Source organism: Acyrthosiphon pisum, chromosome X (genome assembly GCF_005508785.2).
Source record: "Acyrthosiphon pisum isolate AL4f chromosome X, pea_aphid_22Mar2018_4r6ur, whole genome shotgun sequence".
NCBI lineage: Eukaryota > Metazoa > Arthropoda > Insecta > Hemiptera > Aphididae > Acyrthosiphon > Acyrthosiphon pisum.
The window spans coordinates 80825619-80848822 of NC_042493.1; the positions used below are offsets into that span (position 1 = coordinate 80825619).

Here is a 23204-nt window from a genome sequence, read left to right on the forward strand (position 1 = left end):
ATTAATAAGTTAATAAGTTATAGTGTTTACCACTGTTAGTAATACACCTCATTTGACGCTACGTTAACTTAAATTCAACTTATTATTTTTTAATATTCTCATTGAGTAAATTTTGAATTATTACATACTATCCAGAAAAATATTTTTATTTACTATTGTTTATAGTATTATAAGTTCGTAAAATATAGAAAACACTATTAGAAAAATAAGTGTTATAGGTACCTATTACGATCAATTTCACATTTATATTTATAATAGTTAAAAACTAATTCATCATGTTAATTTATTAAAAATAATATACCTAGGTGAAATAGGTCCACCGTTTAAAGCCGTTAATGTCTTTGCATAAATTATAGCTATGTACCCATGAATTATATTCATAATACTTATTAGTCATTGATATGACTTTCACGGGCCGTGGCCTTTTTAATTGATATCTATCATAAAGGTAGGTTTAAACTTAAATCCTCATATTGGTATATTATTATCCATTCTTCAGTTTTTTTTAATTTCTCGCACATTACACCGCTACAGTATTGTTATGTTTTGTTTAACTGACTGCAATTAGGAATCTGTATGGACATATTTTACTATCCCACTTAATTTTTGTGTGTAGATGATACATTTTAGGGTTAATTGTTTTCTAAATAATATGTTCAACTAACGTTAATCAAACACTACTCAATGTTCAAATCAAACAAACACATCGTTTTGAAATATTATTAAAACGTTTCTTTAATAGTGTATATTAGCTAGTATTCTAACAGAATCTAATTACATACTAGATGAAATTAATAAACAATAAACTCTTATAATATAATAATAATAATTATAATAATATAAAATTAAATTAATATTAAAAATAATATTAAAACAATAATGATTAGGTGCTACCTATATGTATCTTTTTTTCAAATAATAAAATATACTGAAAAAACGTTTAAAATACAATGAAATATATAACTTAAACTTATAGACATCTACACAAATCACAATATATAATATTAATTATAATGCATTTGGACTAATTTCACGTTTTATTTATTTTTTAAACCATATAATAATATAATATTAATTAAGGACATTTATAAACTTTGACTTGCATAACACTATCTTATAAATATATTATATTTACAACACATATAAACACCTTACAATATAATATACTGCAATATTATTATTAAACATGTTACGATAAATGTAATAAACCGTATGGCTAGCGAAAAATTATTATGAAAACTACGTTTAATGTTTAAAGGGTGTAATGTAATATGCATTTAATGGTATTTATTGAACTATTAAACCTGCATGAAAAAAATGATCTATAATATTAGTCAGTATACGAGTTACAGTTTATATACTTTAATTTAACATGACACTTTCATTTTAGCACTGTAAAACAATATAAAAGTATTTATTTGAGGGATTAGTCGAATATTAAACGGGAATCATCGAAATAATGCAATTAGATACGTTTATATGAAAAAAATCGAAACAAGAAAACCATATTAAAGCCCTCTTATAAATTAACATAATATATAAGAAAACATACATTTAAATACATAAATAACGTAATGATAATATTTATAATGCTAATTTATTTACAGAAAAAAAACACTTTATATAATTAGCCTCTTGGCATCAATCTGATTATTATCGTTCACTTAAACATTCCAGCACATTCTGAGTCTTCCTTTGAGAAAACTTTTCTATTAACCTATACAGGTAACTAGGTCAGTTTATAGCTGCTCTACATTTTTACATTTTCATATGGCTTGTCGATTTGTTGTTCCTACGTTTTGAAAACCGTAAACGAGTGAAGAAAATGTATAACACATTAGTTGTGCATGAAACGATACATTTTCAGAGTCGAGTGCCTAACGTCAACTTTACTATCTATTATATGATACAGTTTTTACTTTTTGCTTCTTAGCCTTAATATTAATTTATTATAATATACTTTTTTGGAATTTACATGAATCTGTGATCGTAGAAATGTTTTGTTACACATATTTACCTATCTTAAAGTAAGATATACATTTACATTACAAGTTGTATCAATATAATAGACATATTATACCTAATAATTATATAAGTACGACAAAAGCACAGTGCCTATATTAAAGTATGGTATGCAGTAACATTGAATAAGTGTTTTTTTACTTTTAAACTTAACGAAAATTATCTCAGAGGTAACACAAGTCAAACATAATAATAATATGTATTATAGTAGTATTAATAATAATAATATATGATGAAAATGGTTCAATATTATAAAGACATTGATTTTAGTCTATAAAAACATTGTGGCCACAAGCTGTTTTAATTTACAACATAATATTTACAACCTCGAATTCATACAGTTTACACTTAAAAAAAAATGTTTTCCCAATTTCATAAATAACACATATTAAAACATCGTGTCCATTTACGTCGATTGAGTGACTCTTGAGCATCGAACGATAAGGAACAATTAATTTTTACAACATTCGCGGTACACATATTATTGTGAATAATATAATAATATAATGCGTATTACAACACATTTATGGAAATACGAAATAATTGAATTAGTAAGACAGGTAGGCGGCTGTGGGTAGGTAAATGGGTGCACATGGGTATGCGTCAACGGTAATCGAGAGTAGAAATCAAAAACAAAATATGTATCGCGTGAGGTGTTTTATGGATTGTCTTGATTTAGGAAAAACGAAAACTCCGGCACCGCGCTTTCAGCACTCTGGAAAAAGGAAAAAATGGTCATCACATATCGGCAGGAGTGTCGGTTTACGGATTCACGACCTAGTTTTGCGCCAATGCGAGCGTATCATACTCTGTGTGGATTCCGACACAGATTCGGTCGGCAGAGTTGCGGTCAGAATCTTTTTGGTGGCACTTGTGGCCACTTTATTTTTGTACCTTAAAAATATGAAATGGTCTTACGATACTGTCATCTTTATGAAAATAGCAATTTAATAATATATTGGGGTTTGTTTTTTTTTTTAGAAGTTATACAAAAATGACTGGAATGACATTAGTTTCTCTCGATGTGTTTACATTATCTAGATGTATTGTATACATTTCTATGAACTGTTTGCTACAACTTTTAAAAGCTCTATCAACAAAATAAATATAAGCATTAGTGTAGTTGAAAATTGAATAATCCTTTCTTCAACATCATCGTCAAAAAATAAAACTTGGTAATTGTTACCAAATTATAATATATGACGGATACAATTATTGTTTCTTCTATCGAATTTTTATATTAACGACGTGTTCTTGTTTTAATCATATATTATAAAATTGTCTTGGCGGAAGCGCATGTAGAAATATTAATAGTGAAGTCATAGCCTTTTTGAAATAAAGTGGTCATCTCTTAACGAGAAACTTGAGAGATTTGTAAAACCAGTTTATAGGTGTAAAAAAATGATTGACCGCAAGTGCCACCAAAACCAAAGGTATTGACGGCCACTGTGTGACAACCGCATCTGCCCATCTGTGTGTCGTGCGAATCGTCAGAATCGGACGGTGAAACGATATATTTTAATAATATTATTATGGCCGGTTCGTTCGGCGGCGGTGGTGACTTGGAGGGCCTTGCTATAACGTCTGGATATAGTCGTAGGTATCATAAAAACGCGGGTGCCTGTATCAAAAAGGAAAAGAACAAAAAAAGAAATACCATTAAGTTGAGAAATTCCGACGACATTGGGCGGACATTTTGCGTTTTTTCTGTTCGTAAAAAAAAAAATTAACTGTCGTTAATTTACCTCTAGCGTGCGCGTATACACAATATAATATATTATATTACAACGGCGAAACTTTTATAATGATGTTTTGTGTGTGCCCGTAAGAGTTTTCAGGAGCGACGAAACAGATGTCCCGTATATAGTTTCGGGATTTATTATACTTTGAGATGGTTTTTCGTGATTAATTATCGTCGTCGAAAATTTTATAACGACGGTACGTAGATACGGATCTGCCGCCGGCGTCACGACATGACGTTTTTCATTCGTGGTGGTGGTGGTGGTTGTGAGGGGTGGGGGGCGTCAAGAGTCTATATCATAATAATATTTTCTTACAGCTAGAGACTGGTGGGCGGACATCGATCGCGATTCACTTACTCGGAAAATCGGTTGTGGTCGATAGCGTCGTACAATGGGATCGCAGGAGTAGGGTGTATAGTACAAGTTTAGGTACAATACGCTATTTAACGCGGTACGTCGCAAGGATCGGAACAGTGGATTATGACTGAAAGCGGGGAACATAAATCAAACGACAACAGTATAGAAAACATAATATTAAACAATTTGAAAAAAATTAAAAACACTTTTTTTTCGTTCATCCCCCGAGCATTTTTTTTATGTATTTTGAATACGCCAGGCGTATTCGCCGAAAGTCCGCGGTCTGTATACCATAACCTCAGGAGGATTTAGTATACGGTCAGTTGCAGTTGTGTGGTCACCGTCGTCTAGTTTTGGGGGTTGTCCGGGGGCGAGTTCACAACATGACCAGATCGTCCTCGGGAATCGGCTCGAAGTCCGTCTGTCAGAACCGCGTGGCGGCGATGATCTGCTGCTGTTGCGATGGCGCCGCCGACGGGGGTGGTTTTCCGAAAACTGGTCCGACAGCGCTTCTCTGCTGCAGCTGTGGGTCCACCGTCAAGTCGGTCTGTACACACGCAACAACACACATCGAGAAACGTCAGTTATGTACATAATATTAAATACTACCGAAAGTCATTCCGTATATACTATTATAATATAATTGTATTGCATTTCAGTTATTTATCGTACGTATGATGAGATGTTATGGTAAACGGTGGCTACGGATTTAGCGTCAATCAAAACAGGTGGTAGCGAGGGGGTTGATGAAGAATTTCGGGGATGGCAGAAGATGTTCGGGGATAGCAAATTTCCCTCAGGCCAAGTGAGTTTGATAGTGTATTGCATTCACGTGGTACCTATATATTGATGTGTGAAATACGATATTATTGTGTTAGACGCCTAAATAGCAAAATAATGCAACATGCTATTTCACAATAATGAGTTGGTGCCTATAATTTATTAAATCACGATATTTTGCGTTGAACTATGGTTAGGTATTTATATATTGAAAATCCATCATTTCTATGTCTCCCTATCAGTTGACTATATCATCAATACAACTAACTACAAGGATTAATTGATAAACTGGTTAGTAGTTACTGGATAAAAATTAAACTCTCCTAAAACATTTCTATAAATTCACTTTTTTTTGTGTTTATAATTATTATGGTTTTGCTCTATATTTTTAAGCCGTAGGCGTTGAACGTAGGTACCTATATTTGTTTTAGGTACCGTGAAACCTGAATATGTTATTTTTTTGTGTGTCCGGTCATTGGGGATTATGATCAGGATAACCAGGATAATTATTCATGCGTCACCCCTCAAAATTTGTCGTGATGCTAAAAAGTGCTGCTCGGTGTGGCTTATTGTAGGCATAATAATATGATAAACAGTCCACTGGAATAAATATAGAACATACGGTCAATACGCTGACTATCAGCAACCATAACCACGACTAAACGCACACAGTATTCTCGCAAGTGGAAGGTTACCAATTAAATTCGACAGGTGAGAAAGAGATAATATACGATCGTACGTTTATAATAAACGTATTAAAATAATAATTTAATAAATCACGGAAAACCCAACCTAACCTGACCCTAATCACTTAGTTGGCGTCGTGAATATTATGCAGAATACTCGATCCCGATATTATTATTGTTTTAATGGTTTGGAATGAACGTCATATATAGATACCAACAGGATGGTCTTTTGGTTATAAACTATTTATTTATTAAATGTTTTTACCGTAATCCACCGACATCCGTCATTCACCATAAAATATATTATGAACGAATTATTATTTGTGGGAAAAATAACAAGCGAGCTTTTGTTTGAAACGCGATTGTTATAAACTTATAACTAACGATATATCTATTATGATGCTTCGTTTTCAGTTTTTAAAACAGATGGTTCACCGAGATATTTACTCAGAGATGATAATATTAAGTATTAATTATACATTAGAGATGTTGACGAGATCACTGTTGAGATCTTTGTTTGAGATAGATTGAATCAAAACAGGCGGTGGATAAAATCTTTCACTTCTCGATACGAGGTCCAAGGTTGATTGGAGGAATGATATTTAGTTTTAATACGATGCGGAACCGGTGGTAGGTATCTAATTATGCGCATTATTAGTATTTAATAATTCAATCATCGGACTGTCATCAATAACAGCATGCACAGCGGACTAGGCGTGTGACATTGATGAGCTCAATGATTTTATTTTTTTATTGGTGTCATTCTATTTTTTAGCTGAATAAGGTGAGGTTTATATTATTGGAAGGATGTGTGGAGACATCAAAACCTAAAAAAACTTTTCTTAAATTGGTTCGAAATAATAATATTATAATTGCTTTATTTTATATCAGCTCGAAAAAATATAATTGCTTTATTTTATATTAATTAAACGATTTTCTTACAGATATCCTAGATAAAAAATTGCTTCTCTTTATTTTCGAATTGATGGAATTTATAGTTTCCGGTTTTTTCTTTAAATTAACTATGACAATTTACGCCACGAGTCACGAATAAAAACACGTATCTCGTATCACTTATTATCTTGTCACGGCCATTGTCGGTGAATTATCTTTATTGATCTATCAAATTTATATCAACGTTTTGCTACGACCTAAAGTGTTCGTATAAATCCACATAATGTGAGATAATTAAATGTAATTAATTTTTAATATTCAGGAATTTAGAGAAATATGTTTGTTTGAAATTCCATCGAACTGTTCGGCCGCCATAACTGTTCACTTTGGGAGAAACTCTGAATGAAAACCAATTCATTAGTTTCGTGAAACCTAAATATATTATTTCTTGATTTGTTGCAAATATTTGGTTTTGAATATAATATTATAATTTACAAAGCAATGTTTATTGTTTGCATATAATATGAACTATTAGTAATAACCAACTATAGGTACACCTAATATTTGCATTACTATTCGAGATTGAAAATTTAATATCTTCATATAGAGGTACCTGCGCTAAAAATGTATTTTTATTTTATTATTTTGACAAAAAAAAAAATAAATAACACTTTGAGCAAACGACGAATTTTAATAAATGTGTTTTGACAAATAATGAAATGTGCCAAAATAATGTTGATTTAAAGCTGAAAGAGTTTATATACTCTTGGGATTATGTAGGGTTTATTCCATAATGTATGTGAATATTCAACTGAACTTTTTTTTTTTGTGTATAATATTTTCACACGAATTGTGTTCATATTTTTATTGCTTGAAATATTGAGTTATTGCATTAAAATATATCCACTATTATACTAATATGTGTAGGAATAAAATTATTACCAAGTTACAAGACCTGAGTGGTTGTTACTGCAGTTACCTAATCGTTTTAACCGCAGAGAAAACCCATAATTTTACTCTGTACATCATCACATCAATATAAAATATCTTTTCTACAATAAATATTTAATAGTTATTCAACTTTATACCGGTCATTGTTAAAAACAATAAGATATATTGAACAATTAAATATTTAAATATTTATCGGCCACCTACAGCTATACTATACCTATTTGATCGTTTGAAGTAGACTCTAAATATTAGCGTGTTATGGGGTGGGGGGGGGGGGGTGAGGATATAACATTTTTAAAGTTATGCAAAACAAAACTTAACGCTCTATTTTATTTCTACAGGCAGTAAAAACTCAAGGGTGATAAAAAATTCATGCGGTGTGAAAAACTATTTTAAACACGTGCAATAATTTAAACACACAAAAGTTTGTTAACAAAAAAAAAATAATATAGAATAAACTAAATCATAATTTTATGAAAGTGAGTAGAAAGTACGCTTTATTAGTTGATTTACAAACGTTAAAATATAATCATACACAATGCGATTATATAGAAATTGTGTATTAATAATAATAATAATAAAAAAATAATAATAGTAATAAACTAAAATTTTGTTAAATTTGCGCGTTAAATAAAAATACTTCTGTACAGTCTTTGAATCATTATAATATAGGTAATATTATGTACAGTAAAACCTCTTTATAAGAGTACCAACTGCTGTTTTACTATAAAAAGTTTTCGTTATAGTTAGGCTAAAATATACGGGATATAGGTTATACCTACGTTACTGTTGTTATTTTCCGTAGTAATGAGATTTCCGTCTCATAGGAGGTCCGTTGTAAAGAGGTTTTACTGTACTTTAATATAATAAATTGAAAACGCAAAATGTATTTTCCATATAATATTATTATAACGTAATATAGGAACTATACTATATTATAATTTAGAACAATTATTAGGAGCGTACATTTTGTATGACGTGTTAATGACAAAATATAAATTATAATATGCATGCAGCTTACAAACAAAACAAATAAATAAAATATGAAAGCTATCAGCACAACGCTATGGTCTACAAACGTTATATTAATATAGTAAGCGTTTTTAATTTAATGTAAAAAAAAAATAGTCATAATCATAATAAATAAATAATAATAATTACATTATAGACTAGGGTCTCATTTAAATACATAGTTAAAATGTACAGCTCGTTAAAAATTATTTGTGGTTCGTATGACAACACAGACGTATGTGTACTATAGCTAAAATTATTGTATTATAATATTAACATGGAATCAAATCGAGTGCATTTTAATGGATTACACTAAATGCGTTTAAAGTGCTTTCGTTGTATTCGCATACAATACTCGAGTATAAAAAATGTTTTGATGAATATACTTAACCAGTTATAATGAGAATATATGAATAAGCTGTAAATACTTTGTGCCACATTCATATTTTAAACCCAGTCCATATTTTAGACTGTGAGTTTTATTTATAAAGCCACAGGCTCATGTCATATTCTGTAAACATATTTTTCAAAGTGAGGAAACCGAATGAACCATAAGCCACACAGGTACCACGAAATATCCGTCAGTAAGTACATAGCTCTATAAGCAGTGATCAGTTCCGAATTTATTGAAATTTGTTTTGAAGAGTAAATAATATGTCATGTCCGTTACATGTGTAGAGACAGAACGAAAGAAAAAAAGAAAAACTTGGTTAGGAATATTATTTATCAAAGTATCTACCTATATTATTAATATTGTAAACGTTGTAATAATTGTAATATGAACGAGGGAACGAAATTTGTACGTGATAAAGAATAAATTAGATATCATCGAGACAAATGGTTGGATTAAGAAAATCAGGTGAGTAGCGTTCCAAGGGAGGGAGGTCAGGGGTCAGGTCATTCAAATTCGTGGGCATGCCATTGGTAGTAACTTGTCACTAACGTCACTAACGTCAATAACGTCACATACGTCACTAACGACTATACAATAATGTCATGCGTTCTAACCTGATCTTTGGGTTTTCTGGTTTGTATTGTCATTTGATTTTTTGATAAAATTAGTACCGAAATAACTGGTTAAAAAAATAAAAATAAAATAAAATAATTTTATTGAACTACGGACTAGGATTTGTCACGTAGAATAAACAAAAAACACGATGCAAAATGGAAAAATTATTTAAAATTAATAATTATAATAATAATCTATAATAGTAAAAAATAAATAAATATAATGGTCAGTGTGGGGAGGGGGAGAAGAGCTATGTCGACGAGCGTGTGTTTATACCGTGCTCTCGCGCTGGTGAAGCTGATGGTGGTGTTGGAGCCCGGGTTGGGCGGCCAACAACAGAGGTATCTCGGCAGAACGGTCTTGTGGTTGATTGTGACCGTGTTTGTGGTTGTTGTGGTAACGGCCAAGAGTCATGGTCCTTGCCTGTGGAACCGGCTGGTAGTGCGGTGGTGGCAGGGGATGATGATGTAGATGGTGGTGCTGGTGTGGGTGGCTGGCGAACTGGTTTTGGTGGTCAACCTGAACGTATTGCACGTGCTGAGGTCCACCGCCGTTGTGCCGGTGGTGGTGCAATGCGGCAGTAGGCTGCTGTTGCTGTAGTTGTTGTTGCTGCTGCTGAAGTTGCTGTTGCTGATAGTGTTGGTGGAGCAACAGCTGTGACGGTGGCGGTGGCGGCGTGGGGCACATCAGGTTTGGATACACGACGCCAGCGGATGGAGAACCACCGACAATGTCCGAAGAATAGATCTGCTGTTGTGGCGTCATCGAAGGAGGTGGCGGCATAAGTCCGCGAGCCTATAACACAAAAAGGTGGCGGTCAGAACAATGTCTAAACAGAAGGTGCCGGGTTTTTGAAGGGTAGCAGAGTTGTAGTTGGTGGTTACTTTCTTATTAAAAATATATTTCTACATTTTTAAGTTTGCTTAGCCTTTTTCTAGGCTTCAAATTTATCAAAATCCTGATCTTTACATTTTTCAGTATAAGACACATTTGTCTTGTTTTTTAAAATCTAGGATTTAGATTTTAAATTTAATTTAAGCACATTCTCGTGACAATAAGTACAATTTTTTCTAAAAATTTTTAGGTATCTAATTGTTTTGAATACATAATATGTATTGATGTCGACATTTTAATTAGATTTTCCTGTGTAGATAGGTACTATATTTTATGCACTAAAATAATATTTAAATATGATATTATAAATTTACATAACTGTAGAAAAGTAAAAAGTATAAATATAGTTAAAAATAAATTCGACTAGACATTGCCAATTGAACTCTATTTTATGTAAAGTCTAAGAATTTAAAAATAAAGTGATTATTTGAGTCCATCTATTATTGTAGTTAAATAATTTAAATTTTATACCTATCTAACTGATGCCCGAGTGATTTTATGGTACGGAAAATCTCCAACATCAACCAAAATCCTCTTAAAAGTCTCATCCGTCAACAAACACAATATAGTATAGAAATACCTATCTATATACTGTGGAAAAACTTTTTTTTCTTTTTTATCTTATTATAATATTCGTTTTAAATTCAAAGCAAATAATATAATATAGAATATTAGCTTTACAATGAATAACGAGTTTTTCCCAATATAAACGGAGAACGACAATTCTCATTGTTATTACTCCACGTTGTTGTATATTGGGAATTGGTAAAGTATGGTTAATTTCAAATGAGAACTTACAAAACTTTCTAGTAATTTTAAAAACGATTTGAATAACACTGGAAAACTGACGAGAAAACATGAAAATGCCGGCAAATTGTTGTAACAAAATTTATTTTGATCATTCATTATTAATGTTGGAAATATGTATTTTCTAACTATATAGGTATAACAATATATCAAATTATTTTATTTTGTAAATTGATCGTGTACCCATGCAAGTCTTGTAGAGTCAATAGCATTTTTAATCATGGAACTCCTGACCGAAGAGCGAATTTTGTAAAAATAATGTGGGTTTTAGGGATATTTAGAAAAACCATACTTATACTATGTTAACACTTCACCGTAAATCCAGAAAGTTAAAAATATATCGCAATTGAAATCAACAGCACATCGCACAACGAAGCAGTAATAATAGATATGCGTCATGTCCCACGAGCACCCTTTAAATTATCACTCAGGGACCGAATCGAAATGCATGCACGATGATATCCAAGTATACCTATTTCACAGTCGTCCGCAAAATCATTTCGAGCAGTAAGTACACAGGATTTCGAAGATGACGAGTATAAGGAGATTAAGGAGTCTGCGTGGCTTATATCTTCATTTAGCGGCGGCGGTCGGTATTGTTGTATAATAATGTAATATATTATAAACGTTTATTCATTTATTCAAATCTTTGAGTGTAATTTATGTTCGTGCACGATCGAGCGTAATGGCGTGGGTACCAACAATGCCTATACCTACCTATATCTACTTAATACCAATTTTTTCTTGTACCCAGCCATCACGGCTAGCTGTCATCTAATATTATACATTATAATCATTGGAAACATAAACGCGTGTAATGCGTACACGCCATTGGTTTAAATGTATTCAACATTCAAATTAGTTTCGATATCTAAACATTATACAGTTTTCATGATGACGTTGAAGTATTATATTGAGATATAAAAATTTCAGTTTTTATTATGAACCGCAGTTTGGCCAAGAGGTAATAACGAAACGCATAAAATCAAATTATTTAAATTTTTTTTTCGTATTCGAACACTTAGAAATCATATTTTTTGGAACGAAATTAATTAATAACACAGAAGATGCGTACAAAATATAAATGTAAATACATTACTATAACGACGTAGTTAAGGTAATAAACATATAGTTTGTGTTATTTTAAGTAAATAATGAATACAAACTGAAATCTACGTATTTTATTAATTTTGGTATTTACTTACAAAGATAATATTATTTAATATATTTTATATTACTATACACACATCATACGCATCATATGTATAGCAAATACATATTTGAATTGTGTGTATAATCAAAAAATGTTTATATCATGTAGGTCGTACTGTTATAGGCTGTTTACAGTTGTTATATTTGATAATAATATTACATTAACAATATTATAAAACTCTGAGTTTAATATATTATATTTATCTGCCATCAGAATACCGCGAATAGTGAAAAGTTCTAAAATTCATTAGAGAAATGTATTACCTATATCACATATTACAACCCGACTAATTTTAATTTATTTTCGTCAGTCATCGTCAGTGTTTCAAACCCTGCAGTGTTCGATTTATACTGTCATCGGCGTTTGTTATAATAATTATTAATTTTAACTGATAATGTCATAATGATAATAATATTATGCGATGTACCTGCAATATTTGTAGATGCGTGATAATGTTGCTATATGGCTTGGTATTTGTTTTAAATGTAATTGCAATTTATTGAAAAATGTGAGCAGGACGCTCAATCATAAACAAAATATATTATTTTTTATTGCTAGCTATCGGAGCATACCGGTCGTAACTTTTTTTACGTACCCACCGGCCGAACTATGGTAGTAGACCATCGTGGATTTTTGGTAGTTGCGATAACCTACAACTTACTCACAAATACCAAGTATTTTATGGTTCTTCTCTACACTTTTGTAATAAATTAGAATTTTCGTTTTAAGTCTGCTTTCGGCTATAAATTATTATACGTTCATACCGTGTTACGCTTATTGGACTTACTTGTTGTTTGCATGCTTCAGCGTCGACCATTCGTGAAGAGTATATTCTGCCACTGTTTAACCGTTCAAATGCCTTTTCGTCTTCGTCCAAGTAATCTGTGGGAAAATCGTGTATATTTTAGCAAAACGTATTTCATGATGAAAACGAGTAAAACTAACGAAAACCGTGCAGTCTAAAGCCGTATTGTTAAAATGAAAAATAAAATTGTTTCGTAGAAATTAATTTATTTCATATAGAAGTAGAAGGAATAACTATTCTTTTAACCGAGATGTTTAATATAAAATGCTCACGTGGATTGCTGAAAAAAGCTTTGTTTAATTCTGAGAAAAATATTAACACTCCAAAAGAACATTGTTTAGAGTATTTGTCGTATTAAAATTATAATATAATATAATATAACCATACATGAACGTCATAGAAAACGTGATATGACGTATAGATATTGTTACTTATATTTATCTAAAAAAAATATATTTTACCCGATAAAAACAGCTAATGAAAAAAAAATTAGGTACCTACTATAATAGTACTAAAATAATGCTTAAAAAAAATAACAGCTAAAACGTTTGTTAATTTTTCAAAATGCAAAGGTATTTAATTATATTACATAAGTAATAAGGAAATTCTTTGTTTTTTTTTTAAATATAGGTATACCCAGTACCCACATGACACTGAAATAACTAACATTGAATCATTTACGGCCAAATTCAAAATAAAAAATTAATATATAACCTTGGTGGGTTGAGATGGAGGGCAAAAGTAAAAGGAAATTTTGTTTATTATTATTTTTTTAATATTGCGGCTAATGCGTTACGGTCAATGTCTACTGTCTACTGTCTAGACGTATATAAAACGTAATCAGACACGTTTTGCTCTGATGGAAAAATAAACACATGTATAGTATGGGAAGTAATACCGTTAAAACGTCATAAACAACTAGTAATTAATTTTACAATAAAGAAGAGAATTTTTACAGATTTTATAACTGACTATGGGGGTGACTGTTTCACTAAAAATAAATTATGGCTGATTCATGACAGAAATATAATATAATATAATATCTCATATTATAATACATTCTTCTGATATTATTTGAGCAGTTGTATAATGTAAGTTTTGAGAAACTAATTGTTTTCCAACGTGTTAAAAAAAGAATTGAACTCTTTACAAAAAAAACACGTTCAGCAAGTGTCGACTAAAGAATTCTGAAAATAAAGAGTTTCGGAAGATCGTCGTCGACCAATTTTCACAAAGATTGGGACGTGTTGAAACTTGAAAGTACGTAGAGGCTATCTACTAAGTGATTTTTGATTTATTTAAGAAAAAGATCAAAAGTTTGATATAACCTTCATGGGAGTGTGTAATAGCGAAATATAATACCTAAAAGTGTTTAACTACCTAGTGTAATTGGTTTCGACACAATTACAGTAAATGCAAAAATTACGTAAGTTTATAGGACACACGTCGGAATAAAAACAATTTGGTATCACTCATCGATGGCAGTGCAGGTAACTTTTTGAGACGTGAATAGTTAGTTTTTAATTATTTTTTATTCTTAATTCTTATGCTGTCAATTTTGGAATTTGAAAAAAAAAATCCTACTTACCGTTGTCGTGTGGTATGATGTCGGGATTCTTTTCTAGCCCGTCGTCGACGGCATCAGCTCGTTGATGATGACGATCTCCACCGTCGCCTCCACCTGTGCCTCCATCGGCGCCTCCTCCAGTGCCACCTCCGCCGCCACCGCCATCAACTCCACCACCATCGCCGATTCCGGCTCCAGCCCCTGTACCAGTTCCGGTTCCGCCAACGCCGTCGATGGCCGTTTTTGACTCGTCGTTTGACCGTTCGCGGCGACGGCGTCTAGCTCGCTTCCGCTGTACAGCCACAGCCACGGCCACAATACACGCGATGGACACGACAGAAGCGACACATCCGACGGCGATCACGGCTAGCATGGGCGAAAAGCGAAATCCTGAGGGCGTGACCGCTGCAGACAAAAAAAAATAAAAATATAAATTACCTTATACGAAGTCATCATTGTATAAAACTATAATATTATAATATTGTCAAAAGTTCGAAATCAGTTAACGATCAGATTTTCCAGATATATGTGTACGTAAGTAAATATTACGGACTTGAGCTGTTATGAAAACCTGCACTAAGATGACCGATGGGTATACAATATTATCTCGTGAAGACATTTGAGGTAGGTAATTCTAACCTATTGTTATGACTATAAATGCAAGATCGTTATGATTTTACCACGGCCATACAAATTACATTTTTTTTTACGGTAGTTATGTAATATTCATACATTGACTGTGTTTGTAGTTTTTATATTATTAAGTTAATTTTTATTTGAACATTTTAACTTTGGCAGTACTATAGACCTATACATCAACTAGATAACCGATTGCCTATATTATAACATGAACATCTCTGATACACGACCGCCATTTGTCACAAAGGCAATATTTACATAAAATAACATGATAACAATTAAAAATTAAAATGTTATATTATATTTTGGTATCACCTATCACTCATCAGTCTACCTGTGATAACTGACAAGCTGTATATTATGCAAACATTGCCTGTGTGACAAATGGCGGCCGTACATCAGTAACGAAATCGAGTCGGCTATCTAGTTGTTTTATATATCTGTGGAAAGCACTACTTTTAATTGTAGATCACACGCCGTGAGTTTTTTCACATTAATTGCAACTATATTCGTTAAAAGAATATCTCAAAAATCATATTACAGAAAATCCTCCACGAACGGGCACCGCTTAATAGCCACACCTTCAAATTTGTGGATATCTTTTTTTATGGAGGCGGGAGGACGTGCAGCCAACTTAGACTGAAAGTATTCGGTATTTAGAGGTTTCACTGTAGTGCAATAAAATGTATTAGATGTCAACCTCTACGTGAATATTACTAGGCTCAAAACTCTATAGTCGAATATCATATATAACACACACCTGTTTGAATCTGCACTGTTCTTATGTCATCTCGCTACCGTTGTTATATATTATCGTCGTGTTTTCAGCGAATGTCGTCAATCCCGTACGCAGTAGGTTTATTATGTTATTTTAATAAAACATTGCCGTCCCGGGAGTCTTATTATTAAAAAAAATTTTAAAAAATATACGTAGGTACTTTATAAATTATGTCACTCGCTCACGTTGTTGGGGAATCGATTCGTTGCCGACAAAATATTTTCTAATGCGCATTAGACGGGAAAAGCCAATAAAAGGTTGGTCCAATACGTGTTCGCGCGTGGTCGACCGCGGTTGTAACAACGGTTCTGGGCGCGCGTGCGGGTATTACATTTTATTACCGCCAACTACTAGAGAATTCCGCATTAGGTTAATCTAATCACACGATTGGGTAATACGTTATCGGCGTTCGTCGAGAACTTGTTGTAGCGTCTCGGGGTGCGCAGCGCGTCACTATTTCATTTTTGATCATCACTTTTCCAGCCCCGCCAAACTCGGACGTAATTGAGTGTATGTAGGTGCTCTTCCCTGCCATTGTTAGAGCTCCACGAAGCCAAAGCCAGCCGGCTACGTGACCGGAATGCACACACACACACACACACACACTTTCTCTCTCACACACTCACTTACACACTCACTCACACACACACCCACGTGGGCTCTTCTCGTATGTATTCTTTTAAGTAATGACTATCGGCCCGGAATAAATTTCAATTGAGAACGCTATTTGTGAGGCAATAGGCAAGCTTATTCGATTTTCTCGAACTCTTTGTGCGTTTCGCCGGTGTTATAACTGAGCGAGCCATAATACGGACGCCAAGAGGAGGCTACAACGTAGAATTCACAAACGATAAAAATCATATTTATAGACACTGCCAAAGTTATTGTTATTGGTATGGGCGTGTTATAGCTCGTGTGTTGTGTGTAAAGGCCGCCGGTCTAAACCGCAACCTTGATTGGCGAGGTGTGTATCTACTGCGATATCGCGAATACCTTATACTATTACACAATTTGTGTGCGATACTATGAGATTCATACCATGCAGTGCACCTAACTCACAGACAACAGACACCGCCGGTTTTTAATTTAATGTGACACTTTACCGCCGATTACACGCGTAATCTTGCCAAATGAATATGTGTGACTTAAACGTTTTGATTTTTCTTCGAATATCAAAGGGCATCGACATTTCGGGAAACGCTATCATAGTTGGTACCTGATACATGATGTGCCCAACTTACCTATATTAAGCTCCGTGATATCATAATAATTATTTACATTATATAATAGTATATTACATATACTCGCTCGTACTGGAAATAAACTATTTGGATAGGTAGGCATATTTATTGATATTGTTATTACCTACCTAATGGTTTTACGTCAGCCAAGCCGTCGCATCTACAACAATCACTCCAAACCTTCAATAACTATTATTTAAAATTAGGTATAATAATGTTTTCATTGGCATTTTGACGTACCCACTTCACCATTGTACAATGTTTTATACAAACTGGCCACATAGTAGGTACCTACATAAGATGTGCACAATTGTATTAGCAAATAAATAAAAGCATTTGTGCACTCAGCAAACTTATAGTAACGGTATTATCACACTGTCTCCAGTCAGCCGGTATAGTTGATGCTATGATAGTTAAAAACATATTATTATGTGATATAGTTAGGATTTTAAGTAGGTAAGCAATAATTCATAACAACATTTTAATTTATTATTTATGGTTTTAGTTAGTCTAATAAAGTGTTTTAAATTAAATAAACGTTACATTAACGTCTAATATTAATTATTAATAATAATGATATAGAGCTTTATTGGCCATAAACTCGTAAATTATATGTCACAATAAATTTATATAGCTTACAGAGTGCATGTATAGTTGTAACAAACTTAAAGAGAAAAGAAATATCTTGAAAGCACTCTAATGTATTCAACTTGACATGTACATACCAATGAATAATATTATGTAAAATATGCATTGTAAATTTGAGTTTTGTTAAGTATAAATAGTTTTCAACTTCAAAATTATGAAGTTTACGTAATATCATTAAACGGAGGTTTATAACAGTAGTAAATACGGTCATGAATAGGGGGATGAGTGAAAATCGAGTGGTTCGTATATGATGGCAAAAACTATAATAGCAAATTATAACATATTTATCCGATATAACTTTCAACTTTCAAGTAACTTTTTTGTTCGTAAAATTTAATATTTGAGAGCATCAGATACTAAAATAAACTATAAGGTAGGTGCTATTCATGGGGAAACCCTTCACGTAGGTATTGTCAGTTAATGTCAGATTGTCCCAGATGCCCTACATAATTGTACGAAACTATGGTTATACTGCAGCTAAATCTGCTGCAGGAGTGCTTATAAAACCCATAAAATGATGTGCATAGAAGTTTACTTTACTATAGCGCTTTACTTTTAGCTTTAGCACTTAACTCGGGTTCGTGCCGTCCAACGCTTTGGAAGCTTATCGAAACCATTCGAATAGAATAAAGTTTGAACCGTGGTATAAAAATCCATCAACGTGGCGCTCTCGATAGAGAGAGAGAGAGAGAGATAGAGAAAGTCGAGACTATAAACGAATACGAAAACGGGAGAAAAACGGATTATGCGTGCGGTAACGTTTTCATAATTTATTCTCCAACGGAGGTTATCAATTTAAATGGGACCGGGATCACGTATAACGCAAGAACGCGTATCTAGTGATATTATTTTTCTTTTTCGTTGTTTTAACACGCGATCCAAACATAATACTGTTTATTATTGCCACTACTTTCCCAACGGGTTGCGGTTAAAGCTAGTTAGGTACTTACTACAAGCGGCGCGGTTACCGCGATCCTTCGATTTACCAAAATACAATATTTGGTATACAGTATTTCTAAACTATAATATTATACGTGACTTCGACAACTGATATTGTTATTATAATTATTGATCTCTGTACATCATCCGTACCTGTGCGTTTCTCGGCCGACTTGAGGGTGTAGGCGTGAAGCTGGACGGGATCGGACGGTCCGCGGCTGTTGTACGCGTAAACGCTGATGTCGAATCCCAAACCGGAAGGAAGACTGCCCACGGTGAACGCAGGTCGGTCGGCAGTCACGTTGCCAGCCAGCGACTGTCCGTGACGATCGTACACCTCCATGACGAACCTCTGGCTGAGACCGCCGTCAAAACCTGGTTGGCACCGGACCACCAGCGATGCCGACGTCTGGTTTACCACCGAGCAGTTTTCCAAGCTGTCCGGGCGCCCTGTGTAAAAAGTTCGATATACAATTATAATATATAGGTATCTATAGTGCAGACGGTTAGAAAATACAAATTTTAAGTACAGACAACAGAGAAAAACCACGCCCCGAAGGCGTGGACACTAACAAAAACTAAACATTCATCGAGTAGTAGTATATTATGATAAGTATTTGAAGTTTGGACAGACGTATATCGCAAAATGTTGATCCTTTTTTATGAACTTTAAATACTTACGATATTAACTAACTATAAGTGCCTACTTGATTGAAATTTGATTTCTATACATCATCGAAATACCCTGACAAATATTCTGCGTCAGAAAATGAAATTCTATACGTATGGTATATTACCATTTACCATTAAATTACGTAACGATAACAATAAAAAAATAGTGTAATTAATTATGACTTAAAATTATGTGCAAAATAAGTATTTTAAAAAACGTGAGTATAGTTTTGAAATAATTAGTGTACTAAAAATGACATTAGGTCAAAGTGTCAAATACTCCAATGACAAACATTTCAAATAAACTTTGGTTTATTTGATATTAATTATAACGATTTATGTTCATCGTTCTCCAAAAGTCGATAGAATTTAAATTATTATTCATCACACAATTATGATAATTAATTATTCAAAATAATAAACTATTTTATAGTATATAAGGGACAATACTGATATTATAACTTGTCGGGGAGCTTTCATTTCTATGTCTAAAACGGAACGGGACTGCGGCAAGAACAAACGCTCTAGTGGTGTGATTACATGGAACAAATTTGAACAAAACATAATTAGTAAGTTATAAACGTTTAACTTGATATAGGGGTTCACATTTGGATATTGAACTTATATAGCAACCAAAGTACAGTAAATACTACGTGGTTATACACGAACAAAATCCTCATTACCCAGGTACTAGTTCTGACTGTCAGATTAATAATATTAACCCTAAACCGACGTTTATATAATGTCTATATTATACAAAAGAAAAATAGGTGCCACTCTCTTATTCATCGATATTTCTCAAAAACAATGTATGAACTTGAAAGTTAGAATAGTGGATCCTCTTATACTCTAGATGTGTAATAAGAAGGGTTTTAAACAAATTAGTGATTATTTAATGATGAGACCACAATGCAATTTTGTTTCAGCAAATGGAAATATAATATTTAATTGCACAAGTGTCTACATTACTATAGATTTTCTAATATTTAATTATATGTTGCCTGTTCTAGGGTTACTGTATACATTTAGAAAATTGACTCTTTTGCAATATCAAAAAAAGATATTATTTTTTTTTATTTTTCCTTTTATTTGTCTAATTTATCATAAATTAAAAGTTTTAAAATTGTATATACGGTGTGATTTTCAAATGTACATGATTCAATGTAATATTGGTTGAAACACCCACATAATAATATATAGGTACATTTGGCTGTCTATTTTGCCAGGAATGAATTTAGAACGGATAAACCGATTTTCACATGGTATCACAGGTAGATATAATTCTACTACCTGGTAAATGTAATTATGATTGGATATAATTTTAAACCAGTATTTTATAAATAGGGTCAAAACAACCCAAACAACTATGTTAAAAATCTGTGCAGTTTACATTCAACAGAGTTTAGAAGGAGCAAATCTACGGCAACGTAGTTCCGGATTATATTAATTTACGAGTTGAACTATGTCCCGTACTTCGTTTCCGTTGAACGATGTTTTATATATTTTCGTTTTTGTGATTTCTGAGAGTTTAACGTTTTACATTTTGAACGGTGACCGAAACCGTTCGTCGTCGGCAGACCGTTTTAGTCGCAAACTTTTAATTCGATTATATATCTGAGGATCGTGAAATGGTTTTAGCTAGAAGCTATGTATGTGTGTGTGTGTTTTTTTTGTATGTGTATAGACGCATTTATACAGCACGTCAGTAATATATGGTGGATTAAGCTGCGGAAGTACCTACTACAGTTTATATATATATAGAATAGGATATTTATAGATACTTTTAAAGAATCGTTTTTTCGGTGAATAATTTAGAGGCTTGTTGTCCCGCCTGTATTTTTACGCACGCGTGGCCATTAACGTACAACTGCAGCCACGCACGATGATAATAATAATAATAAAGAAAAACTTCTGAAGTTCAAAGCCCGGGATAACCGCTTTTGGGATAACCTCGAGGGCATTGGCCACATATTATTTTATATAATGCACCGATAATTTCAGTCTTCGGTCGCCCGGCTAAACTTGTATATTTACTAAGCTGCGAGACGGTTGTCGAACCGTGGCAACGGGACTTGTGTGGTTCATTTCCGTATAATAATTGCGAATTTTTTTTTTCTTCTGAAATCTCACGGGAAATTCAGTTTTTATTTTTCCGCCTTCCTCGGCTGCTCATCGTCCACTCATAGCCTCGCCTCTTTTCGTTGTTGCACCGCAGTCCGCGGGTTCCGCCTAAAGGAACGGACTCGGCGGCGCATGACGTTATGCCAAAAGTTAAACGCCAAGTTCGGTGAGTGGCGCTCACAAAAGGTCCGGGTTGTTCTGGTTTTGTTCGCGGGGCCCGGATGTCGGTCGCCGGGTTCCCCGGAAACGCCATTATGTAATATTATTATTGCGAAAACTTCCACTTGGTCTACGCGATGTGGTTTCTATTACACACTTCCGCAGAGGCAATGCCGAAAAGTTTGTCCTGGAGAAGAATAATCGTGAAGAGCGCGTCACGTCATTTCTGGAGTAGTTTCGTCATAAACTTTTTAGACACTATATCTATCTAGGTGTATGACGAGTGCGCGAGTCAAGGATAAATACAATTCCTGAGTGCTGACGGTGGTGATAGGGGTTTGGGGGGAGAGCAACTCTCCTTCATTATCTGAAAGCTTTGGGTGAGTTTTTATTACACGTGAACATAAATATCACTGTAGAAATAATGTATACTTTAAGTATATATGTTTATATTTCATAAAACAACACCTTGATAAATAATATGTCGGTTAAATTGTTTTTAAATCTTGATCCACACACTCGTTATCTCTATGGTAAGTAATTGGAGATCTTAGTAGAGAAAGGAAATCGACTGGAGATAAGTTGAGACACGAATACACTTGCTATGTGAAATCCTTGAAATAATATATTTTATTAAATACTTTTTGCGGGTGTTTGCAGTGATAGAATAAAAACATATCATTCACTCTAGTAAAAGATACCAGGATAGAAGCAAATCATTTTCAAACTTTCAAATGCGGCAGAAAATGCAAGCTGCAATATTTATAGGTGTATAAAAACAATATATTTTTTGTAAAATGTTCTTATTTTTAAATTATGGAGTACCTATATAGACTACAACTATTGGTGTATATTTTCCACTGTTTTTCTATCACGTTGAACCACTTACGATTGAATTAGTTGTTCAGTCATGTAACGCAATGGATGGTAGTTATAGTTGAAATCGGCGCGTGATATTATTACAATATTTTATATTTTTACGAATTATCTGTGATACATTAGGTCGTTATGCAGTTAAAGTGTATAATATACCTTTTGATTTATTCCCCGTGCGACACGCGTGTTTAAAGTTTTAACATTTATAACTAACATTTTTAAGCGTGGCATTTTGAAATATATCATGTTACGCATTGCACATAGTTTGACCTTATAGTACGTATACATATATTATATACATAAAGACATAAAAAAAAACTCCATCATTACGTATTTATTAAAAGTTTCGGTTAATTTAAAAACTTTAACGATTTCTATGGGAATGAATAGCAC

General features: G+C 33.0%; 1 protein-coding gene across 1 annotated transcript in view; it reads right to left on the minus strand.

Annotated features, from left to right (window-relative positions):
- Window positions 1–1018: 1018 nt before the first annotated feature.
- The window catches only part of LOC100166034 (nephrin-like), a 511552-nt gene continuing 489366 nt past the window's right edge, over window positions 1019–23204 (minus strand). Inside the window, exons 11-15 of the mRNA XM_029490057.1 lie at window positions 19137–19433; window positions 14760–15143; window positions 13154–13248; window positions 9729–10247; window positions 1019–4668 (exon numbers count right to left, since the gene is read on the minus strand). Of these exons, the coding sequence (XP_029345917.1) occupies window positions 4546–4668; window positions 9729–10247; window positions 13154–13248; window positions 14760–15143; window positions 19137–19433 (1418 nt within the window). The 3' untranslated portion in view covers window positions 1019–4545. The remainder of the gene's footprint in view (window positions 4669–9728; window positions 10248–13153; window positions 13249–14759; window positions 15144–19136; window positions 19434–23204) is intronic.